Genomic DNA, 22913 nt, shown 5'->3' with positions numbered 1-22913 from the left:
TTAGTTATTTTTTGTTCAATTTCATCCTCGAATTCTGCGACAGTTATATTATGAATTCCTTTTCATTGAAATAGTGTTGAGATTAAACAAATTTGTTTATTTTTTCTCCTACTTTAAATAGAACTTGTAAAAAACATACATAGCAATCTGCTCAAGGAGCTATTACAAAACTGAAGCTACTGCTCCACAAAATTGTCTTCATCAGATACAAAATCGAATTGGTTGCTGTATGTTTGAGGCTCATTTGCATTGTTGTGGTCAATACTATATATCTTGATGCATTCTTTATCTCTGCTGACACAGAAACAGTTTCTTCAGGTCTTCCAAATGCTTAGCCCCATCGGGGTGACGGTTTACAAATCTAGTGGCAAAGAACTTGTCAGAGCACACAAGTATAGTACTAACTGCAAGCTTTGGGTCTGCCTTTCCTCGATCTTGAAGCCAAGAGAACATTGCAAATCGAAGCTTCATCCGCTGAAGAGTGTACTTAAGACATGTTGGGAAAGTCACCAATGTCAAAAGCGGATGACCTAATTCGTTTATAAGGTAGTTAACCTTTGATTCTAAGATATCACATGCCTGGGAGAGGATACTAGGACATGCTTTCACCATATCTTTGACATCTTTCTCGGTAAAACCAAAACTCACGAGCACATTAAATCTCTCTCGGAGTTCAGATCCTTTGCCACGGAAATTCTTGAGTGCTCTCTCCATTTCCTCAGAGTTTTCTTTGTATCCGAGGTCTAACAAGAACTGAGTCTTCATTGTTTTCGACTTTGTGTCTACCTTGCATCCAGTAGCTGGTAACGGCTGGACTCTTAACCCCATAATCCATTTTTTCATCTCTTCTGGATTTTCCTGAATGACTTGACAAAGCCGCCCTTTCCCACCTTTCAAATTGATAAGTAAGGTACTGGTTTGCTTCAAACGAGTTACACCAAGCCACGAAGAATGCAAACGGAAAATCTTACCGATTTCATCAGCCTCCATATCAATATCTTTCAGGAACAAGAAGCAATGCCTTAAATTCGAAACAAATTTACCTATACTCTGACTCTGTGGGAATTTCTGAAACAACGAAGAGAGTTCACTTCTGGATGACCCTAGTTTTGCTTCAAACCCAGCTAGAATCATTGTCCATTCCCCTGAATCCTCGAAAATTAGTTTTGGCCGCTTCCTGATTAACTCACGTAGCTCATTCTCATCGACACACATATCTCTGAGAAAACTTAGACACCTATGCATAGAGCTCCAATCATAAGACACCTCCTCTGACAAGTTCTCTGTTACCCAATCGACACCAAAACTAATAGCTTTCAGCATCTCCATGATCTTCGCCAGTCCAACATTCGTATTCCCAATCAAAATACTCGGGCTACAAACGATAAGTTTCGATAGAAACAACTTGCTAAACCCCAAATCCTCATAAGCCTTAATCTTGGAAGCTAAAACCCCGGTTTCATACCCGAAAACTTCCCTAGCTTCCTTAAAGATCTTCCCCATCTTCTCTCTTCCAATTCCATAGTTCCAAAACACATGATAATTCTCCAACAAAAAAGCATCTTCATTCAAAAACATCTTATCACAAGGAATCAAATGACTAAACTCTGACGGCTTCAAACCTAAACTCTCTAAAAAAGGCTCAAATTCATTCACAGGATGAAACCATAGAAACCTAGTAATGGCTTTAACTACATCATCATCATCATCAACATCACAACCATTTAGCTTCTTCAAAAGATTATCATTAAAAACAGGAGCATTCCTACTCATACTCTCAGCAACCAGAAACTGCAAACCTCTCGTTTGATAGAAGTAATCAAACATCGCAACCTGAGCCACTTTACGAATCTCGTTTCGAGTTCTAAGACCCCATTTCTCGCCGGAAACTTCAGCATCGACGAGTGCTCTCTGGGTGGCGAAAGATCTAGGGTTTCCTCCTGAAACTTGGGGTTTAAAAGGGGTTTCTGTAAAAGCTTGTGATACCCAATTGAGAAGACTTTTGAATCTAGGGTTTCGCATAAAAGACATTACTTGTTACACAGACACATGGAAGATTTGCAGAAGATTTGTCTTCGCCGAAGCAAGAGGTATGTTTCTGTATGAAGAAGACGGTTAACAAAAAAAAAATTATAAAATATTTTTTAAGTCAGAAAAATAAATCAAAATCCATTTTTTCCAAACAATATAAAGAAGATTTAAGAAAATTTTATCATTAGAAGAGAGTACAAGATGATTAAGGTCTAGTGCTACAAAAGAGAGTACGCAATTAGTTTGTTTCAACACAAAGATGAAGTTTCTTCAGATCCTCTAAATGCTTAGTCCCATCCGGATGACGGTTTACGAAAAAACTCACGAAAATTTTGTCCGAGCAAGCGAGCATAGTACTAACTTTGATCTTGCGGTCTACTTTCCCTCGGGCTTGAAGCCAAGAGAACATTGCAAATCTGAGCTTCATCCGCTGAAGAGTGAACTTTAAACATGAAGGGAAATCTACCAAAGTCGAATGAGGATAACCTAATTCGTTTATAAGGTAGTTCACCTTTGATTCTAGTATATCACAGGTCTGGGAGAGCATAGTAGGACATGCTTTCACCATATCTTTGACATCTTTCTCGGTAAAACCCAAACTTACGAGGACATTAAATCTCTCTCGGAGTTCAGATCTTTTGCCACGAAAATTCTTGAGTGCACTCTCCATTTCCTCGGAGTTTTCTTTGTATCCGAGGTCTAACAAGAACTGAGTCTTCATTAGTTTCGAGTCTATGTCTACGTTGGTAGCTGGTAGTGGCTGGATTTTTGACCCCATTGTCCATTTTTTCATCTCCTCTGGGCTTTCTTGAATGACCTGACAAACCCGGGTTTTCCCAGCCTTCAAAAATACAAGCAAGCTACTGGTTTTCTTTAACCTACATGAACCAAGCCACCAGGAGTGAGAACGGAAAACCTTATGAATCTCATCATCTTCCATCTCGATCTCTTTCAAGAACAAGAAGCACTGCCTTAGATTCGAAACACATTTCTCTACTTGAATCAGCGGGAATTTTTGAAACAACGAACATAGTTCCCTTCTAGATGACCCGAGTTTTGTTTCAAACCCAACTAGAATCACTGTCCATTTTCCTGAATTCTCAAAAACCAGTCTTGGATACTTCCTGATTAATCCACATAGCTCTTCCTCATCAAAACAGATTTCTCTAAACAACCTTAGAACACGATGCACAGAGCTCCAATCACAAGACCCCTCATCTGACAGGTTCTCCATTACCCAATCAAACTCAAACCCCATGGATTTCAACGTCTTTAAGACCTTAGCAAGTTCAACATTCGTATTCCCAATCAAGATTCTCGGGCTACAAACGATAAGCTTCGATAGAAAATATCTGCTAAACCCCAAATCCTCATACGCCTTAATCTTAGAAGCTAAAACCCCGGTTTCATACCCAAAAACTTCCCTAGCTTCCTTGAAGATCTTCCCAATCTTCTTAGGGTCAACACCACTATAACACAAAACATGATGGTTCTCAAGCAAAAAACCTTCTTCTTCCAAGAAGACCTTATCACAGGGAACCAAATGACTATACTCAGTGGGCTTCAAACCTGAACTCTCAAGAAAAGGCTCGAATTCATTCACCGGGTGAAACCGTAGATATCGGGTAATAGATTGGTTGATATCAGAAGCAGTAACACAATCAACTTTCTTCAAAAGATTATCAATAAACATTGGACTGTTCTTGCTCATACTCTCAGCAACCATATACTGCAAACCCCTAGTGGAATAGAAGTAATCCAACATTGCTTCCTCAGCTAATTTCCTAATTGTGGGAGTGATTCTAAACCCATTTCGGGTTCTCTTCACATTCAATTTCTCACTGGAAACTTCGTTACCGGTGACGGTGGCGAAAGATCTAGGGTTTTGGGTACGTCGGAGGAGAAATTCAGTTCCAGAAATTGGGGGTTTTAAATGGGTTTCTAGAGAAAGTTGTGATACCCATTTGAGCAGAGACGTGAATCTACTAGGGTTTTGCAGAAGTTTCATTGCCTAGGTGTGAGGAAATCAAAAGCTTTTACCTTTGAATCTTTTGCGAGTCTCGGAGCTCAAGTCGCTGCACTTCTTTTGCCATCTTCAAGGATCTTTTGCCATCTCCGGCGGAGACGAAGACGACAGGTGAACATAAAAGAAAAGGCTTCTTACAAGTAGTCAAGCCCAACAGGCCCACTATTTTATGAGTTTCTTTGACCAGCACAATAAGGACATCAATTTAATTGAGAAACTGAATATTAATTCAAAGTAGAAATGATTAAGAAAGCAAAAGGATTAAAAGGTGGGGTTTCTAATGCACAATGTTAAAAAGCTATCTCTTTGTGTGAGTTTTTTAAACACAAAATAGTTAAGAAGAATAATCTCACACATCTATTATTAGTCTATGCCTCACACACCACTTGCTCACATTTAGTACCTGATTCTGTTCTCAAGTGTTAGTGTGTGTAGCAGCACTTTGGACATTCTCTTGTCGCGACTCTTATAACTTTACACCACTTTGAATAGAGTAGAAACATGCTTTAGGCCTTTTCTATTTAGCCATTACTCTCTCATTTTTTCAACTTATCTTTGACTGGAGTTGAGTGTCTTCATAACTTGTTAGCATCAAGGCTTCAGTGTCTTGTACCAAGAAAGGCGAAGGAGGAGAGTCATCGGAAGCGAGAAGACACAATGATGCTTCAGCGTCTGGTGGCTTTAGAAGACTCTTTTTCGTTTTTTGTTGTTGTTCCATCATCATTTTCAGTTGTTTCCCTTGTTCTTCGATTCTTAGTTGTAGGTTTCGTTGAATCTAAAGATACAAGATGAGCGTGGTTCATTAAAAAAATATATGTAGATAATCGTTAAAAGTGAGGATATATATATATATATATAACAATCTCAAAACTATAAAACCAATTCATTTTGTCTTAAAAATAAGTTTTGATGTTAAAACCAAAAAAAACAAAGTTTTGAATCACTAAATGCCATAATTAATGTAACATTATATTGGGTTGTATTTACTTGGTATAATCTTAATTATACAGTATAGTAAAGTAAGGTATATATATAGTTACATTTTGTAACTTACCTCTAGTTGTTCATGAAGATGCCTCTGAACATCTAGTTGAAGCTGAAGTGCCTCTTTAATTTGCACTCCACTGCCTCCATAACATTGAAAAGAAATCATTAACAAGTCATAATTTATTATTTTTGAATAACGTTAATCGCATCGCGTTGCTATTGCTACGCTAAGCCATTTGGTCACTAACTTTAATTTGGATTTATATGGAGGAGAAATAGAGGGGTAGTTAGTTAGTACTAAACAAAAATATTATTCTTGGCAGAAAAAAAAAAAAGAAGAGAAACGTACGTTCTTGTGTCAAGCTGAGACAGCTCTTTCGCACAAGCTCTTTTCTCAAACTTGCCTGCAACACAAAACTCTTTCGATTTGTGTTATTCCCAACTTATATTTTTATCAAAAGAAAAATTAGTGCAGAGATTTATTAGTGTACCTTCTTGAGACTCGGGCATGTATTTCGCAATTCTATACTTCTGCAATTTAAAAGCCAAAAACTATTTAAATAAAATCTTCTCTTGAATATAAAAACATGACAAGAGAGTAGAATTAAGTAACCGTAACCTGTAAGTGGCTTTTAACATGAAATATTGTGAGTCCATCAGAATCCATCAACTTCAATATCGCCTTGGGCGTTGCCTCTGCATAGTTTTCCACCACTTACACTTTTTAGTGACCCACCAAAGAAACAAGGACACTTTTGTCCTTAAAACAATTACAAAATTACTTTTATTGAAATAATGCAGATACATATATCCAAATAATGCAGCATAATTTCTTCAAAAGAAGAAAGTTTTAAATCCACATGCGCATAAGATGACTTTTGATTTGATCTCATGCAATAATATTCTATCCATCCTATTATTCATGACCGTTCATGATTTATATGCATATCTAACAACTTTTTTGGGGTAACCAAGAAGTTCTAGGTTTTAGTGACTTCTTGAGACCGAAGACCAAAGCAAGTTCAATTGGTCCCACTATTGTAGCATGTACTAGGTAATATGACTTTATGCTAAACCAAAGTGACTAGCTAGATAAAATGGTTGAGAACATCTTGTATTGGTTTTGACTTACTATCAGCACCACCAATGCGATTAACGCACTCCACAAACTTCTCATGAAGATCTTGAGTCCATCTTATCCGTGTCTTGTTCACACAGTTAGGAGCCACCGACCCTCCATGGGTTGAGAATGAAGGAGGAGAAGAAAATCTTGGATGATTTTGTTTAGGTTGTAATGATGAGAAATTCAGATGTGTTACATTAGAACTACTATAGGTCCTCCTGCATAGTTCCTACCGAAAACATTTAAAAATCATCAAGTAGCTAGAATCATATTTCTATTTAAAAAAAATGATAAGAAAAAAAAGTAATTAAAGAAATTTTTTTTGGCATACTTGTGGATCATGATTTGCTTCAAAAGAAAGCGAGTATGAGGCTGATGATGCATTTGTTGCGGCGAAATCATTCGCGCATGATCTTTGATAGAATGGTTTCAAATATTGATCCGGAAGAGGCTGCATAGGAAGCATCGATACAGATTGGTCTAATGATGGAGGATCAGAAGATTGATGATGGTACGGATGAAACGAGGAAGGGTAGGGTTTTGAAGATGAACATTGTACGGGAAAAGATTGATTGGCAGTGCAATCGTACGGAGAAAGACCAGAGAAGGTTTCGGTAGTCCAAGGAGATGGTGGTTGATTGTATTGAATCATATTCAAATCTTGTAAATTAAACGGCTGCGACTGTAGCCGGCTTTCTTGTGAAGCGTTTGAGAATTCAAAGTTGATGTTATCCATCAAATAACAAGCATGAAAGACACAAATTGCCACAGAAACATATGATTTTGTTGTAAGTTCAATGATATATTGAACGGAGGGAAAAAAAAAGTTTGAAGTTGAAAAAAAACAGATTCGATTCAACCAAAAAAAAAAATCTAAAGTGTTTTGTTTTTTGGGTTTTCTTGAATCTCTCTACATTCCTCCAAAGTCTTCAGGTGCAAGATAGGGATGAGTATTGATATAAGGCAATGCCTTTTCTTTTGATTATTCTCAAAATGGATAGGAGTGCGCAATTTTTAATTATCCAATGGCCATAATTGCAAAAGTCCAAAATTCTTATTTCATTAAGAAATACTTTTATAAGAAGTAAAATCCCACTTGGTTAGACCTTGTCGTTATTCTTCTTCATTTGTAGAAATCAGCAGAAACATTAGAAAAGAGTTTGTTCACAAAAATAGTAAAGATTGCACGGAAATCGATTTTAGTACCACTAGTTCATTTAAAACCCTAACGGATCCTGTTAACCATGCATACATATTAGCATAAAATACAGTTTAAAGTTTTATATGAGATTTTGTTATATATTATTCCTCTGTTCCAAATTATAGGATGTTTAAGCCTTTTTTTCTTGTTCCACAATATAAGATTTTTTCAGATTTTTATGCATAATTTATGTTTATTTAGTTTATTTATGACCTTTTGAATTCTGCTGTCCTTTTTTCTACTGGTTAAATTTTTATAAATAAATAAACATTTATTACTTCTTAATTTTTGTGCTTTTAACAAAAGCATCTTATAATTTGGAACAGAGGGAGTATTAGATTTAACGTCTATAAAATATTTTAAGAAATTAATACAACCACATTGACAGTTCCAAATATTGATATAAAGTATACTTCATGCGTATTAGATAAAGTGATTTTTTAGTTTAAAATAATAGTTTCATTTTAAATGATGTTTTACATTTTAACGTAAAATAATTACTTTTATTGTTATGACTTGTTTATTATGCATTATATTATTGATTGAGTTAATTACCAAAAAAAAAAATATTATTGATTGAGTTAAAATAAAAAATAGTAAATTTTTAATATATGTGCAAAATTTTAAAATATTTTTTTAATTTTAATACAGAAAGATTATATATTAAATTTTTAATAACTCAATGACATTGCCCAGTCAAAATGAACTCGCATTAACAAAACTAAAAGTTGATTGGGTTTCGGATACACTTGAATCACAGAATATAAAACAATAATATGAAATTATTAATATCTCAATGCCCAATCAAAATGAACTTGCGTTTGTAAAAATTATATTTTCTTTTACCTAAGATATGGTAGAATATTTATTACATGAGCATCATTTCTTAAAAATGTAATTATAATGGCGATTCTCAGCATAAATTTCATTCATTTTTTTAGGCGCATGAATTTGGTAGTCTAAAAGACATATCAAATTATTCTGGATAGGATGCATAAAAATAGCTTTCCATCTTCCAAAAGTTTTGTTTGGTCCAATGCAACTTCGTTATCTTCTTCTTCTTCTTAGTTTTGGTTGAATTATTCATTACTTTGACATTATATTATTTATTATTTGCGCCAATAACATTTTATATTTTAAAAAAAAATCATTGAAGAGATTCAAATTCCACTTCCAAAAGTTGCTTAGAGGCAAACCACATTCCGCACCCAAAAACAATTTAAATTATTTAAACTACTATAGGTAAGAGACCACACAAAATATAGAGCAGTATCGAATTCCATTCCATATTGCAAACATATATATTTTTTTTGTTGATAATTTTACATACATTCAGTTTTTGTTCAGGCATAAGCTATCTTATCTAATCAGTATTGGTGGTTGATGTTAATCATCCCATGAACGCATTAATCAGAAGAAGGCGTTGTCGTTACTCTTAAAAAAAAAAAAAAAAAAAGAGGCGTTGTCGTTTAACAAAAGGTATCTCTATTTTTTTTTTGAACTAAAACAAAAGATATCTCTATGAATTTGTTTACAAGAAAAATTCAAAGGTATACTAATTTGACGTGAACAATTTTTTATACGTGAATTCTGCAAGTGGGAAATAAGTTTTTTAATTACTTTAAAGGAAAAGATTACATGGTTTGCTTTAAAAAAAAAATCATGGTTTTCTATAAATTCAAGACTCTAAGAAATAAGTATGAACTTCTGTTCGAAATCTCAGTAGTATCGTCTTAATCTATATAAAGGCCTTTGGTAAAACTAAAATTTAAAAAAAAATCTTTTAATAAATTTTTTAAAAAAAACATTGGATTTTTTTTCTTCACTAAATTTTTTGAAAATGGCATTAGATCCATGAAAAATACCTATGTTGCCATAGGGTAGAGACGGGCCTGAATTATCTCACGATTCTTTTTTGAAAACAAACGCTTCATAAATCCCTACAAAAAAAAAAAAAACGCTTCATAAATTAAATGGCCGATGTTTATTTTTCTGTTTGTCATTGTCTTACTGAACACATACTTTCTATTAAAAGAAATACAGATAAGACAATTTATAAATCTGTGTAGTAAGCAAAATTAAAAGGATGACTCTCAAAAATACAAAAGTTTTCGTTTCTTTTTCAAAATTACCATAAATATTACAAAATTCCAAAGGTACAAAAGATTGTATGTTTAAGGGGTTACTAAAAGTTTAGATTATAGTCGTTATAATGATTTATTTAGTAGTTTCTAAACTTTTGAAATTCGCCTATCAAATTAAAAATATTGTATCTTAAAACCTAAAACAATACAATTAAAACTCTGCGCGTAACAACTCAATCTATTCAAAACAAGGTGTCATACATTGAATTGTGACTATCTAATTACGAGGACTTGGTAGATTCTCTCTCGTTGTAAAATTTCTGATGGTTATTTCTTTTAAATAAGTTTTTTAAAGTTTGGTATTTGAAATAACACAAGGTGGACCTCTAATTAATGTTACAATTTAAAATGAAAGCCACAGTGGAACAACTGTAAGATTCCCCCTACGTGTTAAAATAATGTCCAATACTATTCTTACAAGTTGCTTTTTTCATTTTTTTTTTAACCACACATTAATTAAAAATTTTTTTGGTTAGTTACCTAATTAAGAAGAGAAATATTTATCAAAATAGTTTCAAAAAATAAAAGTTTAGAAGAACGGTTAAGCATCCCGCTTTAAAATTACATGAACGAAATTCCTCACTTTTTTTAAATTAAAAAAAAAAACCATTTCTTTAGATAGGTCTTGTTTTTTTTTTTCTCTACTTAAGCATATTTCTTAATTTCGTTTTATAAATTAGACTATATTCGTCTTCACCAGTCACAGATGGCCCCTGACGCGTGGCGACATTACAAATTGATGAAATTTTAAATTTAATCTTTTTTATTTTTTAATTAAAGTCCGATATCGAGGTTTTATTTGTGTAAATATTATTCTTTGTTGGCAAAGATTGTAATTTATTATTTGTTTCTGATAGCAGAGACAAATTTCGATAGGCTTTTTTTTTTTTTTTTTTTTTTTGTCATCTGTAATTAAATATTACTCAAAAGAGCCATTCTTGTGGAATGTTGTTTACATAAGTGATATGAAGCGGTTCCGTACGAATTTTTCGTGCCAGATTATCCGCTTTTGCATTTGCACAACGAGAAATTAAAGATAAAGAGAAGGTAGAGAACTCTTCCTTGTCGCTCTGAAATTCCTCCAGATACACTGAGAAGGCCGGCCATTCGGTTGGGGAAGACACCATCTTCACCAGGTCAGAACAGTCTGTAAGGAATGCTACCTCTTGATTATCTGCACCAATCATACACTTCATCGCCCAAAGGAGGGCCTCGAATTCGGCATGTAGCGGAGATAGGCTTCTACGGAGGTTGGCAGCTCCCATTGTTGATGGCTCACCGTTTGATGGTGTACAAAACCACCCTATCCCGGAAAACTTGTCGCTGTCTTTCCAGGATCCATCCACAAAACAACGGTATCCTGTAAAATCCGAATCTAGGGACACCCCCCTCGTTTGAGGCCGATTTGGAAATTCCACTGAAGCCTGAGTTTCAGTATGAAGCTCCACTTGAGCTGAGTGCCACAATTGTGCCTCTCTTTCCGCTAACCGTAAAACCTCTAACGGATCGTTATCCACATTTTCAAACAATTTTTCATTCCGTGCTTTCCAAATATACCAAATAATCCAAGGAAAAGCTATAGAATCAAACTCCGATGGTATTCTCCAAAATAAATGATCCAAGTTTGCATAAATAGAATCTGTGGGAAAAGTCCCCATAACCGTAGGAATCTGAGAAAGTGCCCAAACCTGTCTTGCAGGATGGCACTGAAAGAGTGTGTGATTGACTGTTTCCTCCAGTGCACCACATCTAGCACAACCAGTGTCACAATCAATTCCTCTTTTTCGTAAGTTCTCTGTAACCGGTACACAACCCGTTAAGATTTGCCATAAAAAATGACGTATCCTAGGTGGACACTGTACTTTCCAAGTATGAGCCTTTAGCTTATTGAAATCTGGTCCAATGAAAGATGAGTTGGTTTCCAACTTATCCAACCGTGCGGTATGATACCCCGACTTAACTGAATATTTGCCGGATTTTGTAAAATGCCAACCCAAAGTGTCCTCCTTGGTTGGCGCACCCACCGGTAGGGCACTTATTAACTCGACATCTTCCTGGTCAAAGACCGCTTTGAGGAGATCAATGTCCCAAAAATTAGATCGACTATCTATAAGCATGTTAACTTTTAAAGATGGGTCATTAATAGATCCATTACTTTTTGCTGGTCTCGGGAATTGAGCTGGAATCCACGGATCCTCCCAAACTGAGATGGAATTCCCAGATCCGACTCTTTTAATAAGTCCTTTATTTACCAGAGATCTAGCTGAGCATATACTCCGCCACCCATACGATGGGGAATATGACTTTATATTTTCCAAAGGATTGGATTTCCTATAATACCGCCCTTTAAAAACCCTCGCAAAGAGAGAATCCGGAACCGTGATCAACCGCCACAACTGTTTTGCAAGTAAGGCCGAAATAAAATCATCGACGTTTCGAAATCCTATCCCTCCTTCCGATTTATTAATACATAATTTATCCCAAGCCATCCAATGCATACCTCTGGAGGCACCATTCGAGCTCCACCAGAAATTAGCAACCGCACTAGTGAGTTTAGATGTGATTGTTTTCGGTAGTCTGAAGCACGACATAACATAAGTTGGTAATGCCGCAGCTACCGATTTAATCATCACTTCTTTCCCACCTTTTGATAAAAATTTTGCCGACCATCCGTTAATCCTTGTCTGTAACCTGTCTCTAACAAAAGAGAAAATTTTTGTTTTTGAACCACCGAGACTTTCTGGCAACCCAAGATATGAACCCATACCACCAATATTAGAGATACCTAAGGTAGATTTGATATCTTCCTTCACACCGTCATCTACCTTATGCCCAAACTGGATCGAAGATTTGGAATAATTTATTTGTTGTCCCGAGACCGCTTCATATTGCTTTAAGATCCCCAAGATTACCCCACACTGATCCTTGTTAGCCTTACAAAAAAATAGACTATCATCCGCAAAAAGCAGGTGAGAAACCGATGGGCTTGCAGTTGCCACCTTGATACCCGTAATTAATTTATCCCGTTCTGCTTTCCGTATGTTCGCAATTAATACTTCAGTACAAAGAATAAATAGATAAGGAGACAGCGGATCTCCTTGCCGTAAACCCCTCTCTGGTACTATTAGTCCTCGAGGTTGTCCATTAAGAAGAACCCTATATTGGACAGTACTGATACACCACATTATCCAACTAATCCATTTTTCACAAAACCCCAGTTTGGTTAAAACTTTTTCAACGAACATCCATTCCACTCTATCATAAGCCTTACTCATGTCAGTTTTAATTGCCACGAATTTTCCTTTACATGATAGGTTAGTTCGTAACCCATGGAACATCTCTTGTGCAATAAGAATGTTATCCGAAATTAACCGTCCTTCTACAAAAGCTGATTGTGTTTCCGAGATCAGTTTTGGTAGTACTGTCTTTAGTCTTTGGCAAAGAATCTTTGATATAATCTTGTAACCAACATTGCAGAGACTAATAGGTCGTAGTTCCGTCATCCGAGTCGGTCTTTCCGTTTTTGGAATAAGACAAATATTTGTCGTATTTAACCGTTTGTCAAAATTCCCATCCTCTAAAAAAGAATTAACCAAACATAAAAGATCTACTTTAATGGTAGCCCATGCTTTCTGAAAAAACAAAGCCGTCATACCATCTGGCCCCGGTGCCTTCTCCGGGTGCATCATAAAAAGTGCTGCTCTCACTTCACCCTCTGTTGCCGGGGCTATTAAAAAATCATTATTCTGATCCGTGATCAGACTTTGTACTTCTTCCAATGCATCCTCAAAAACCTCAGGTTTTGTTATAGTGAATAAAGTCTTAAAGTAGGAAACCGCTATATTTTGAACCTCTTTATCTTCCGTTAACCATGTCCCATTCTCATCATGTAAACCCGTGATTCGATTCCTCGCCCGTCTCTGCTTCGTTAAAGCGTGAAAATATTTTGAGTTATTGTCCCCTAATTGCATCAAAGAGCTTCTGCTTTTCTGGTGCCAGTACAATTCCTCGTCCCGATAGGCCTCCTTCAGCCGTAATGTTAAATCCGTAATTTCTTCCCGTGATCGCCTATCGTCTCTTTGCGCCGCATATAGTTCCGATTTTAAATCTTCAATTGTTTGCCGACCATAGGGAGTCAACTGTCGTCGCCATTGCGAAATAGCTCGCCATTGCGAAATTTCGATAGGCTTTTGTTAAGGGCAATTTTTGAAGAAACTTGACCTTAATTTGAAGCTCTAAAAAAGATCATTAAAATAAAAGAACGATCTGCAGCCGGAAGTTATAATAAAATAAGCAATACCCTTAACCTATAAAAATATTTCAAATACCGTTCCGAATCTCCACATATGAACGAACGTATCATAAATCTTAAAAACACATCATATCTTTTCTTAAATATTTTTGTCCGTTTAGGGTCAAAAAACAAATTATGAACATCATGTCGTATATTTCTAACAGTTTTGGTTTATCAATAATATGTATTATGCGGTTTGATTTTGCATCTAAACGATATTACACAAATCACTAAACTACATATTTATTCCACCCTACATCTTGTAAACACTCAAGGAAATTTTTACCAAAAAAAAAAACACTTAAGGAAACTGCTAAAACCATTTGTCTGTATCACCATTAATTATTACCATTAAAAGATTTATTTGATCCTAATGAATTTGTAGATTCATCAATTAGTGTTTAAGACTGATTCAGAAAATTGATAAATTGGATGTTATCGTTACTTCGTTAGAGACTTGAGTACAAAGATAAAATCAAAGCTCATATGTTATGAATGTCCAGAAGCGAGAGATGTAAAATTTCTTTTGAATTGATCCTTAATTTTGATGGGCTCAAAGGCGTTAAGTAAAGCCCATATTATAAAAGTGTTTCTCTTTCTCCGTTGGCTCGTGACAAAAAGTCTCCATGATTGAGAGGACTCGCTGGATTTTTAATTCTTTTTTCTACTCTTGAATATCAAAAGTCGTGTCACCGCAAAACTTACTTAACGTAATGACCTTTTCCAAAAAAATGCAGGTCGAGTCCTTTACTATTTTATCTAGTCTCGTCAGAAGCTGTTCCGCTTTGTTTATCCATATGGTCAAGAGAAGAAACAAGAAAATAAAGTGCATATGTAACCCTAATTATCAACTTTGGTACATATCTTAATACGAGGTTACTATGTAAATATCGTTTTAACTATAGCTCGTCTACTTATTTTGTTTCCCTTGGGGTATCTCAGTAACTTAATTGATTGTAGAGATTGGTTTTTTAACCTAAAAAAAAAAACAAAAACAAATAGGTTTTGATTTTTGAACATATAAACAGACGGAAAGTAGATACATAAAGAAAAGAAAAAAAAATCCAAATATTTTGAAATATAGGAAGCGGGGTCGTGGATTTTTTTTCTGGCAGTGGATTGGTATGGTCATAGACTCGATATGGGGATCCTAGGGATTTGTTTTTGGGCATAAAAGTGCTGTACAAATTTCATGTGGTCTAAGATTCGTCATCCACTTTTATAATATCCGTTTGAATGTTTGGTAAAGTAGTTAGGTTTGTTATTCGATGCTAGTATTACATACTTGGTGTTACACACCAATGACCAAACTGTGGATCAATTAAACCAAAATGATGGATTTGGTTTCACTCTAATTGATTTCATTTTGTTGTTGAAATCTGCAATCTAATCAGTGGTAAAATGTGTTCACGCATAAAAATTCTTCATCATTTGATTATTTAAAAAGAGTACAGAAGCAAAGATCAGTGTCAGAAGAGTAATATCATCAGTTATTTGAATCTAAAGTCACTTCTTCTTTCTTTCAAATCTGAGATTTTCCTAGTATTCGGTAAACATGTCAGATTAAGTGGGGCCACACACACCATCCCGACCACAATTAAACTCTCCAAAGTAGAGTGGCAATGGCATCCCATTAAATTGTCCAAAAGTATAAGGGTACTTCAGTAAAACCTTTCTTCATAATATTTGATGTTCAACTATAGTATTAAAGCCCTTCCCTAGCCAAAGATTTTGTAACGAGAGAAAGAGAGAGAATGGTAATGCCACCACTTAAATCAACATCTTCTATGTCTTCTTCTCAATGTTCATCTTCTTCTTCACCAACCTCAAGCTCCATAAAACTCAAATCTCTAATCCAAACTCTCATCATTTCTCAAGTTTGTCGGCTAATCCGAGAAATTTCTAGAGCTACATCCATTATTGTTAGAGTCTTGAGAAAGAAGCAATACAATTTCTTGTCAGTGTCTTCTTTACTCTATCCAAAGAGAGTCTCTAAGAAACAAAAGAATAATATATTATTCGGCTCCTTCAGACTTCACTACAACTTTTGCTCCTCTCACGTAGTGCCTGTCTCTGCACCAGTTCGGCTCCCGGAAGAGCTTTACTTGGCTCATCTCGGATATGACTCTACTTGGGAGTCAATGTATTCAACGGATTCGATGGATAATCGCGATGATGATGATGGTGATATTCAAGAACCATCTCAGCTCTCCAGTTATCTAAGACAGCTAGAGGATAAAGTTAAAGATGGTCAAGAAGAAGATAAAGAGATGATGATGAACGAGATTGATAAATTGGCTGATATGTTTATAGCAAATTGTCATGAGAAGTTCATGTTGGAGAAGGTTGATTCATATAGGAGATCCCAAGAAACGCTGAATAGAAGCAGTTGATAATGATGATGAAGTGGCCTAATTTGTATCTTTCATTTCTTTTTATGTAATCCCACTTTTTCCTTCTTCTTTTTTTTTTTTCTTTTGAATTTGTTCAAAATTCTCTGAAAATGAGTATTGGAAGCATAGGGGATGGATTGTGTGGTGCTTGTTGTGTTACAATCTGATGATGATGATATTGATGGTGGTGGTTTATAAACTAGAATAGACAGTCCAAAAAGGAAAAGAGAGGATGCAAATGGAATGGATTTTAGTAACTTTGGCTTTTGTGGTTTAAGTTCTTTTGCTACTATAGATCTTCTGATATTGTTGTTTACTTTTGTTTGTTGTACAACGCGGGACCAAAAGATTTCGATTTTTAATTTCATTATCTGACTTTTCTATGTTCCAATTTGATCTCTCTTGAAATGTTTATTTTGTAATTAGTAGTTATCTTATGGGAACATTTTGCTTTAAAACAAGTAATCGATTTAGTTGCCAGTCTATTAATTTTGTACATCAAATTTTACCACCAGTTTTAAAAAGTAAAATTACATGATCTTATTTCTCATCTAAAAAGACTATAGGACAAGGTCCAAAACTTCTCTGACTATAACCAAAAAAAAACTTCTTATCAATAAACATAATTTACTTTCAATATTTAGTGCCATAAAAAGCTGAAGGTAGAAACAATTTGCATATTGAAAATGAGTTAACTGACTCCAATGGAGTTGCTTTAAAAAAATACTCTCTCCATCCCACAAAGATAAAATATTTAGGAATTTCGCATTCTTTAAAAAATAATGTATAATAACAATTTTAACATTTTAACACATTTTAAATATTATATAATTTATTTCTATCTATACCAGAAAAAAAAAAAACTTGTATACTTCAAATTTTCATTTAACACTTTGGGACTTTGGGCCATACAGGCCTCTATTATCATAAAAATAGGCCCAAAAAGAAATTAAACAAAGACGCGTCGTCTTGTCTTGAGCTGCTTCCGACCAAACTAAGGTTTCTCTCTCCTTCAACTTGGAACTTCCGGTCGTCGATCTTCTCCCTTTCTCTCTCTCTCTCTCTCACTGTGCCCAGCCAGGTAAAAACACTGCACTTCCGCTTTTTCAAGATCAATCTCTATCTCTATTCATAAAAAAGTTCTTTCCTTTTTGTCAAATTCTTTCAATTTCTCACTTGAATTCCCTACGAATTACTCTCACTTCGGATCCAATCAGCTCTTTATAGCCTCTGCGTTTGGGAGTCAATCTTTCTCTCTTCGATAATTAAGGGTTTCGTACAAAGATTGCGGTTTTACGACAGGATTCTGTGTAAGGAGGTATGTTAATCTCTGTTTTCGTACTTACTTTGAGCGATTTACCTTTTGTCCATTGAGAGATCTAACAGTTCTAGGGTTTGATATAGCACTGAAGTTTTTTTAAAAAGGGTTTTAAGAAATTGTTCTCTTTCTTAGGGTTTAAGATATTCTTCTGTTTTCTTATTCTATAAATTGAAGTTATCTAATTTCTTGATACAATGTGTTATCAATAAGCTCCTACATTCTCTCCTGAGGCCTCCACTGTCAAAAATATTCATAAATCTGATTAGTGCTAATTGTGTTAGTGAATTATCTGGTTTGATTACATTTCAGAAGAAGGTATACAAGAAGGGCTAGTTTCATTTGGATGGAAAGTATATGGTAGGTTTACGCATTAATATGGAAGCGCAGATTCATATACTTGAGCAGGAAGCTTATTCTGCTGTATTAAGGGCTTTTCAAGCACAGGCTGATGAATTTTCTTGGGTAAGTCCTCTCTCTTCCTTTTGCCTTGAAAAGTTTATTGTTAATTCGTCATGAACAAAGGATTTGGCTTATATGATCCCATTTTATAGGATAAACAAGATGTGATGACAAACCTACGTAAAGAATTGAGGATATCTGATGATGAAAACCGAGAACTGTTGAACAATCTTCATAATGGTGATCTTATCAAAAGAATAAGGTAACAACTCTGATCATTTGTGATAGTAAAGATAATGTTCTAGATTACTCTGTATCTTGTAAGAATGTTGTTGTATGATGGAACTGGACCAACAGAGATTCGAGACCTAGAGGTGGAAACCAGGTTGTTAGACATCAATCCCTCGATGTTCTTCCTAGTCCGACCTTTTCAGCTTCTCGGAAGAAGCAGAAGACGTTCCAATCCGTAAGACTTCTTGTTTTAATCTTTCGTCATAGAACAATCAGAGGATATCTGTATTTGCATTTGTGTTTGTGTTATTTACTGATCATTATCATTTGTGATACACATGCAGTATCCGTCGATTGGTTCTACTAGAAATAAGTCGTTCAATAACCGTGTAGTAACTGCAAATGAACCCGCTGAAGCTCTTATTGGAAGAAAAGTGTGGACAAAATGGCCTGATGACAACAGCTTTTATGAAGCAGTAGTGACACAATACAATGCATATGAGGTAACTTCTGATCGCTGGGACCTTCATATTGAGATTGAATCAGAATATCAGAAAACATCTAGTCATGTGTTCAACGGTATATATGTATGTGTTTCGAGGTGTCTCCTGTACTTCAAACGTCATAATCCTCAAATTTCCAAACTTATCAGTAACTAGTTGTGTTCCTCATAGATGATTTTTATATCTGACTCCAAGGCTTCAAAGCCTGATCAAAATTTACCAGTTTAGCTCAGAGTTAGTCTAGTGAAGGAGCATTGCAATTACTTTAGGTTGATTGTAACTCTGTAGACTTCTCAACAACTATAGTCGAATCTCTTAGCTAGAGAGCTCACAAGTTAAAAGGAAGTTTAGGCACAATGAGCCGGGGTACTCTGGGTTGGTCTAGGATCATGGTTTGGGCACTGGTCCAAAGACTTCTTCTCTAGTTAATCAAGTCTCTCTTTAGTGTAGTTCTTGATGAATTAAAAAAAAGGAGGTGTTTACTGATTTGAATCCTATAATGGTGCACATGAGCCTTGAAAAGTATACCATGACTTTGAATTATCTAAAAGTTTGGAATGGTATTTAACAATGAACATAGCTTAAATATTTTGTAACTAATGCACTCATTGTTTTCGCTTGCAGGGTCGACATGCGTTGGTATATGACATAAACACAGCAAATGAGACATGGGAATGGGTTGATCTTAAGGAGGTAATCTTCACAAGTTTTTGATATTATTAGGCGTTAAGTTTTTCTTGAAAATGCTGCCAAGAATATCTTTTGGGAAAGATATATTTCTTTTTGGAGGTAGCTTTCATTAGTAAAACTACATGGGAAACATTTTCTATTGTGTACCCACCTAGTATGTTACCATTTTTAGCAGAATGTGAAGTAAGTTAGTTATATAATTGCAGATTCCACCGGAAGATATAAGATGGGATGGAGAGGAGAATGGGGTAACTTTGAATGTAGGACATGGCGGTGGAACAACCCGTGGGAATCGAAGAACCTTAAGCCATGGTGGTAGAGGGAGAGGTCCAAGAACTCAGCCAAGAAGAGAACATTTAGCAATGGAAAACGGTGGTGGGAGGAAGTTTTTCGATGAGATTGAATTGTTCAACACAGACTCACTCGTGAAAGAGGTTGGTATCTCTATCTCGGCAGTATGTTTCTCTTTAGGCAAAAAGGGTTTCTGATGTCGAAATCTTTCACATTAGGTGGAGAGAGTTTTTGATTCTAACCTTCCTGATCCACATGAGCTTGATAAGGCCAAGAAACTACTCAAGGTGAGAGATATGATAAGAACTTTGTGATGTGATATCGATTGAAAGAAGCAGTTAAGTGAAACTTGGTGGTGTTATTGGATGATACAGGAACATGAACAAGCGCTTATTGCTGCCATTGCAAGGCTTGCAGATGCTTCTGATTACGAAACCGGTAATAAATATTAACAGAGACCTTTGTTTATTCTATTTTACACATCCAAATCACATTGTGTCAGAACGGTCATGTAACTAAGATCACTAACAACAACATAATTTGACAAGGCTATTGATCATCAAGACCAATTCTGTTAAATTTTTAACTTGGTTTTGTGTGTTGCTGGTGAACCAGATGGAGAAGAACCGTATTCGCATGAGCTTCCAATGCTGCTGGGATGACACTAGATCAAAAAACACCATCAACCCTAGGAAAAATGACCAGCAATATTTCTTTTTTCTTTTTATTCTGCTATGCTTTAAGCCTAAGGGATCCTAGAAAAGGATTTTGTTCATATATGATAAACATTAGTATTCTTTTAAGTTGTGGTTTCAGATGTATGATATATATTCGTTAGGAATTTTGTTTGTAAAAACACAATATATTCTTTTTGAAATTTCTGAAGCTGTGTGACCATCATCAGGCTTGCCATCAAGATCGTTAATAATTAATTGCTCGAAGCCCCAATTCTTGTCTAAACTATGTAAAAGAATCAAACCAAGCCTGTTAAATTATCGATAAGGGGCTTTGAACATAACATTCAAATTCTGATTCATTTAGCAAGAATAAGGTAGAAAGTGAGATCAACATAATGACTCCTTCAAATTTTAAAATATTTCAGTGGTATAAGAACGGTTAACACTAAATTAGTATCAGGCTTGTCGACCCAACTGATGTTAGAAAAAAAAAGAAATATTGTTACAATTACATCTTAATGGCAATTTGACATTTACATATTTTAGTTGATAACTAAATAAATTACTGTGATTTGTTACTCAGATTATATGTTCCCTATTTTTTGGATATATTATATCAGAAATTCTTTTAGTACTTTTTATAAATTAATGCGATTATGATAAAATTTTAAAACTCGCCAAACTTAACGATATTTTTTCTATTTTTGAAACGGTGAGACATGCATCTATATTATTAATTGGGAATCACTAAATATTAAATAACATTATGAAGAGTAAAATATTACAAAAAAATGCCGTTGGTTTTTAGTGTTTTCAAATAACTTCATTAAGGGTACAATAGTAATCACAAAATTAATATATTTAAATGAAAATAGTTTAATTCTTTTAAATAATTATTAATTTCCAAAAAAATAAACTAATTTTCTCTCTCTTATTAATTATACACGAAAATTTGAAATTAATTTTTAAAAAATTGTTAACCAATAAGAATTGAAAAACTAAGATTTGATATCCAACTAAGATTTTATCTAAACGTAATAAACTATTCTATATCAAAAATAAAAAGAAAAATAATATCATTTTAATTCAAAAGTAAATACACTATCGTTTAAAAGATTTATCAATGGAGGACTTTAAGATTAAATTTAAAATTTCGTAAGAAAACTAAATACAAATATTTTAAGATTCAGTTTTGTTATAATATTTTCACAAATTTTAAAATATAAAACAAAATATTATTTCAAAATTTCTAAAATACGATATTAGATATTAACAACTATTTATATTTATGATGAAATAAACTCAAATAATAATACATTTAAAGTAATTATCATTATAGCCTTCGTTTAGAACAAGTTTGATAAATATCTAACAGTAGATTGTATATATTAATTTCTAAATTATTTTGCGTTTTATTTTTTGTTTTTCAACCGGATCTTCCTTAAATAAATCTTTAATATATTGCACACAGTTTTCAAATAATGTAAACTAATTATATGTTTTGAATTCAAAACAAATTATGCAGCAATAGCATATACCTTTTAGAGATGTATCTCAAATTTTTATTTTTAGTCCAAAAATCAAATTAATTATGATTAAACAATAAAAAGAAGAATATGAAAAATTTAGCAAAGAAAGAAACATTAATAAATTTGTTAAAATATATTTGTAACTTTAGCAGCAAATATATTAATCTGCAAAACTCACAGTATGTATTGTATGGTATTTAGAAGTAAGCACACCAGAATTTGGAACATGATTTTAATGAAATAAAATGAGAATAGGAATTACGAGACGGGATGAGAGGGGAACATAAATTAAAAATCAAACTAAATACCCAATTGGTATGAGTTCAGGCTATGAGCACTATATAAAATAAATTTGTTTATATTCATAACCATGTACGTAAGTTTTCAGTTACACATATTCTATTTATGCCGAATATTGGACCTTCATATTTTTATTTCACGTATACGAGACAGGTTATGAGACCAAGAATTTATGACAGATACAGGACGGGATAGGTTTCTTATTCTAAAATAGTTTCGTCTAGCTAATATAAATGAAATAACCAAACTCAAACCGAATCTATATCCTATTTAAAACATGTAATCAAACTATTAGAAATGTTTTGATTAGTTTAGAAAATAAAAAAGTAACATCATTTAACTTTTGAAACTAAATTATATCTTAGTTTTGTCTTAAATATAATTTCGCACGTACGTGTAGGTACGGATCTTAAAATATAACTATGCACTAACGCAACTGAATTTCGTTCATTACTCTAATTTTATAATATTTATACTATTATAAAGTTCACTAACACAACAAAATATTTTATATTTTTAAAATCTATATAACAATTTCTATAAAAATATCTCTGCACGTACGTGTGAATCCAGATCTAATACACTAAAATATATATCAAAGAAACAACGAAATAATCTATATTGAATTAAAATTTGTTAGAACTTTTTTAAAAATATGAAATCCCGCACATACGTGCGGGTCATGATCTAGTTAACTATTAACTTGAAGTGATGTCATTAAATATTTTTGTTTTAGATACTCAAATTATCTATAAATGACCCATCACTCAAAT

The 22913-nt window shown here is 34.1% G+C and overlaps 5 protein-coding genes across 7 annotated transcripts; 2 read left to right on the top strand and 3 right to left on the bottom strand.

The window, feature by feature from the left end:
* Positions 1 to 46: 46 nt before the first annotated feature.
* LOC9307301 (transcription termination factor MTEF18, mitochondrial) lies at positions 47 to 2108 on the bottom strand. The gene has a single exon (XM_021023319.1). The coding sequence runs from the start codon at positions 2029 to 2031 to the stop codon at positions 286 to 288; it is 1746 nt and encodes a 581-aa protein (XP_020878978.1). The 5' UTR covers positions 2032 to 2108; the 3' UTR covers positions 47 to 285.
* An 80-nt stretch (positions 2109 to 2188) lies between these two features.
* On the bottom strand, positions 2189 to 4238 carry LOC110227771 (transcription termination factor MTEF18, mitochondrial). Its single transcript, XM_021023318.1, has one exon. It carries the CDS (start codon positions 4037 to 4039, stop codon positions 2270 to 2272), a length of 1770 nt encoding a protein of 589 aa, XP_020878977.1. The 5' UTR covers positions 4040 to 4238; the 3' UTR covers positions 2189 to 2269.
* Positions 4239 to 4306: 68 nt separating this feature from the next.
* On the bottom strand, positions 4307 to 7164 carry LOC9309349 (myb family transcription factor PHL5). The gene is made up of 7 exons (XM_021023322.1): positions 6499 to 7164; positions 6177 to 6396; positions 5664 to 5740; positions 5536 to 5575; positions 5394 to 5448; positions 5112 to 5181; positions 4307 to 4832 (listed from the first exon to the last, which is right to left on the bottom strand). The coding sequence occupies exons 1-7, from the start codon at positions 6901 to 6903 to the stop codon at positions 4602 to 4604; spliced, it is 1098 nt and encodes a 365-aa protein (XP_020878981.1). The 5' UTR covers positions 6904 to 7164; the 3' UTR covers positions 4307 to 4601.
* Positions 7165 to 15221: 8057 nt separating this feature from the next.
* Positions 15222 to 16569, top strand: LOC9309348. The gene has a single exon (XM_002873234.2). The coding sequence runs from the start codon at positions 15561 to 15563 to the stop codon at positions 16197 to 16199; it is 639 nt and encodes a 212-aa protein (XP_002873280.2). The 5' UTR covers positions 15222 to 15560; the 3' UTR covers positions 16200 to 16569.
* A 604-nt stretch (positions 16570 to 17173) lies between these two features.
* LOC9309347 (protein EMSY-LIKE 2) lies at positions 17174 to 20550 on the top strand. 3 transcript variants are annotated; one of them, XM_021023424.1, is made up of 11 exons: positions 17174 to 17280; positions 17417 to 17517; positions 17833 to 17982; positions 18072 to 18181; positions 18277 to 18385; positions 18495 to 18653; positions 19278 to 19346; positions 19550 to 19777; positions 19853 to 19921; positions 20009 to 20072; positions 20250 to 20550. In XM_021023424.1, exons 3-11 carry the CDS (start codon positions 17875 to 17877, stop codon positions 20294 to 20296), a joined length of 963 nt encoding a protein of 320 aa, XP_020879083.1. In that variant the 5' UTR covers positions 17174 to 17280; positions 17417 to 17517; positions 17833 to 17874; the 3' UTR covers positions 20297 to 20550. The 3 variants fall into 3 exon arrangements, with proteins under 3 accessions (XP_020879083.1, XP_020879081.1, XP_020879082.1); XM_021023422.1 differs by having other exon boundaries at positions 17830 to 17982; XM_021023423.1 differs by lacking the exon at positions 17174 to 17280 and having other exon boundaries at positions 17287 to 17517; positions 17830 to 17982.
* Positions 20551 to 22913: the final 2363 nt, after the last annotated feature.

Source organism: Arabidopsis lyrata (genome assembly GCF_000004255.2).
Source record: "Arabidopsis lyrata subsp. lyrata unplaced genomic scaffold ARALYscaffold_6, whole genome shotgun sequence".
In the NCBI taxonomy this organism is placed as follows: Eukaryota; Viridiplantae; Streptophyta; class Magnoliopsida; order Brassicales; family Brassicaceae; genus Arabidopsis; species Arabidopsis lyrata.
The sequence above is the reverse complement of the archived record's forward strand: the minus strand, read 5'-3'. Positions and strand labels throughout refer to the sequence as shown.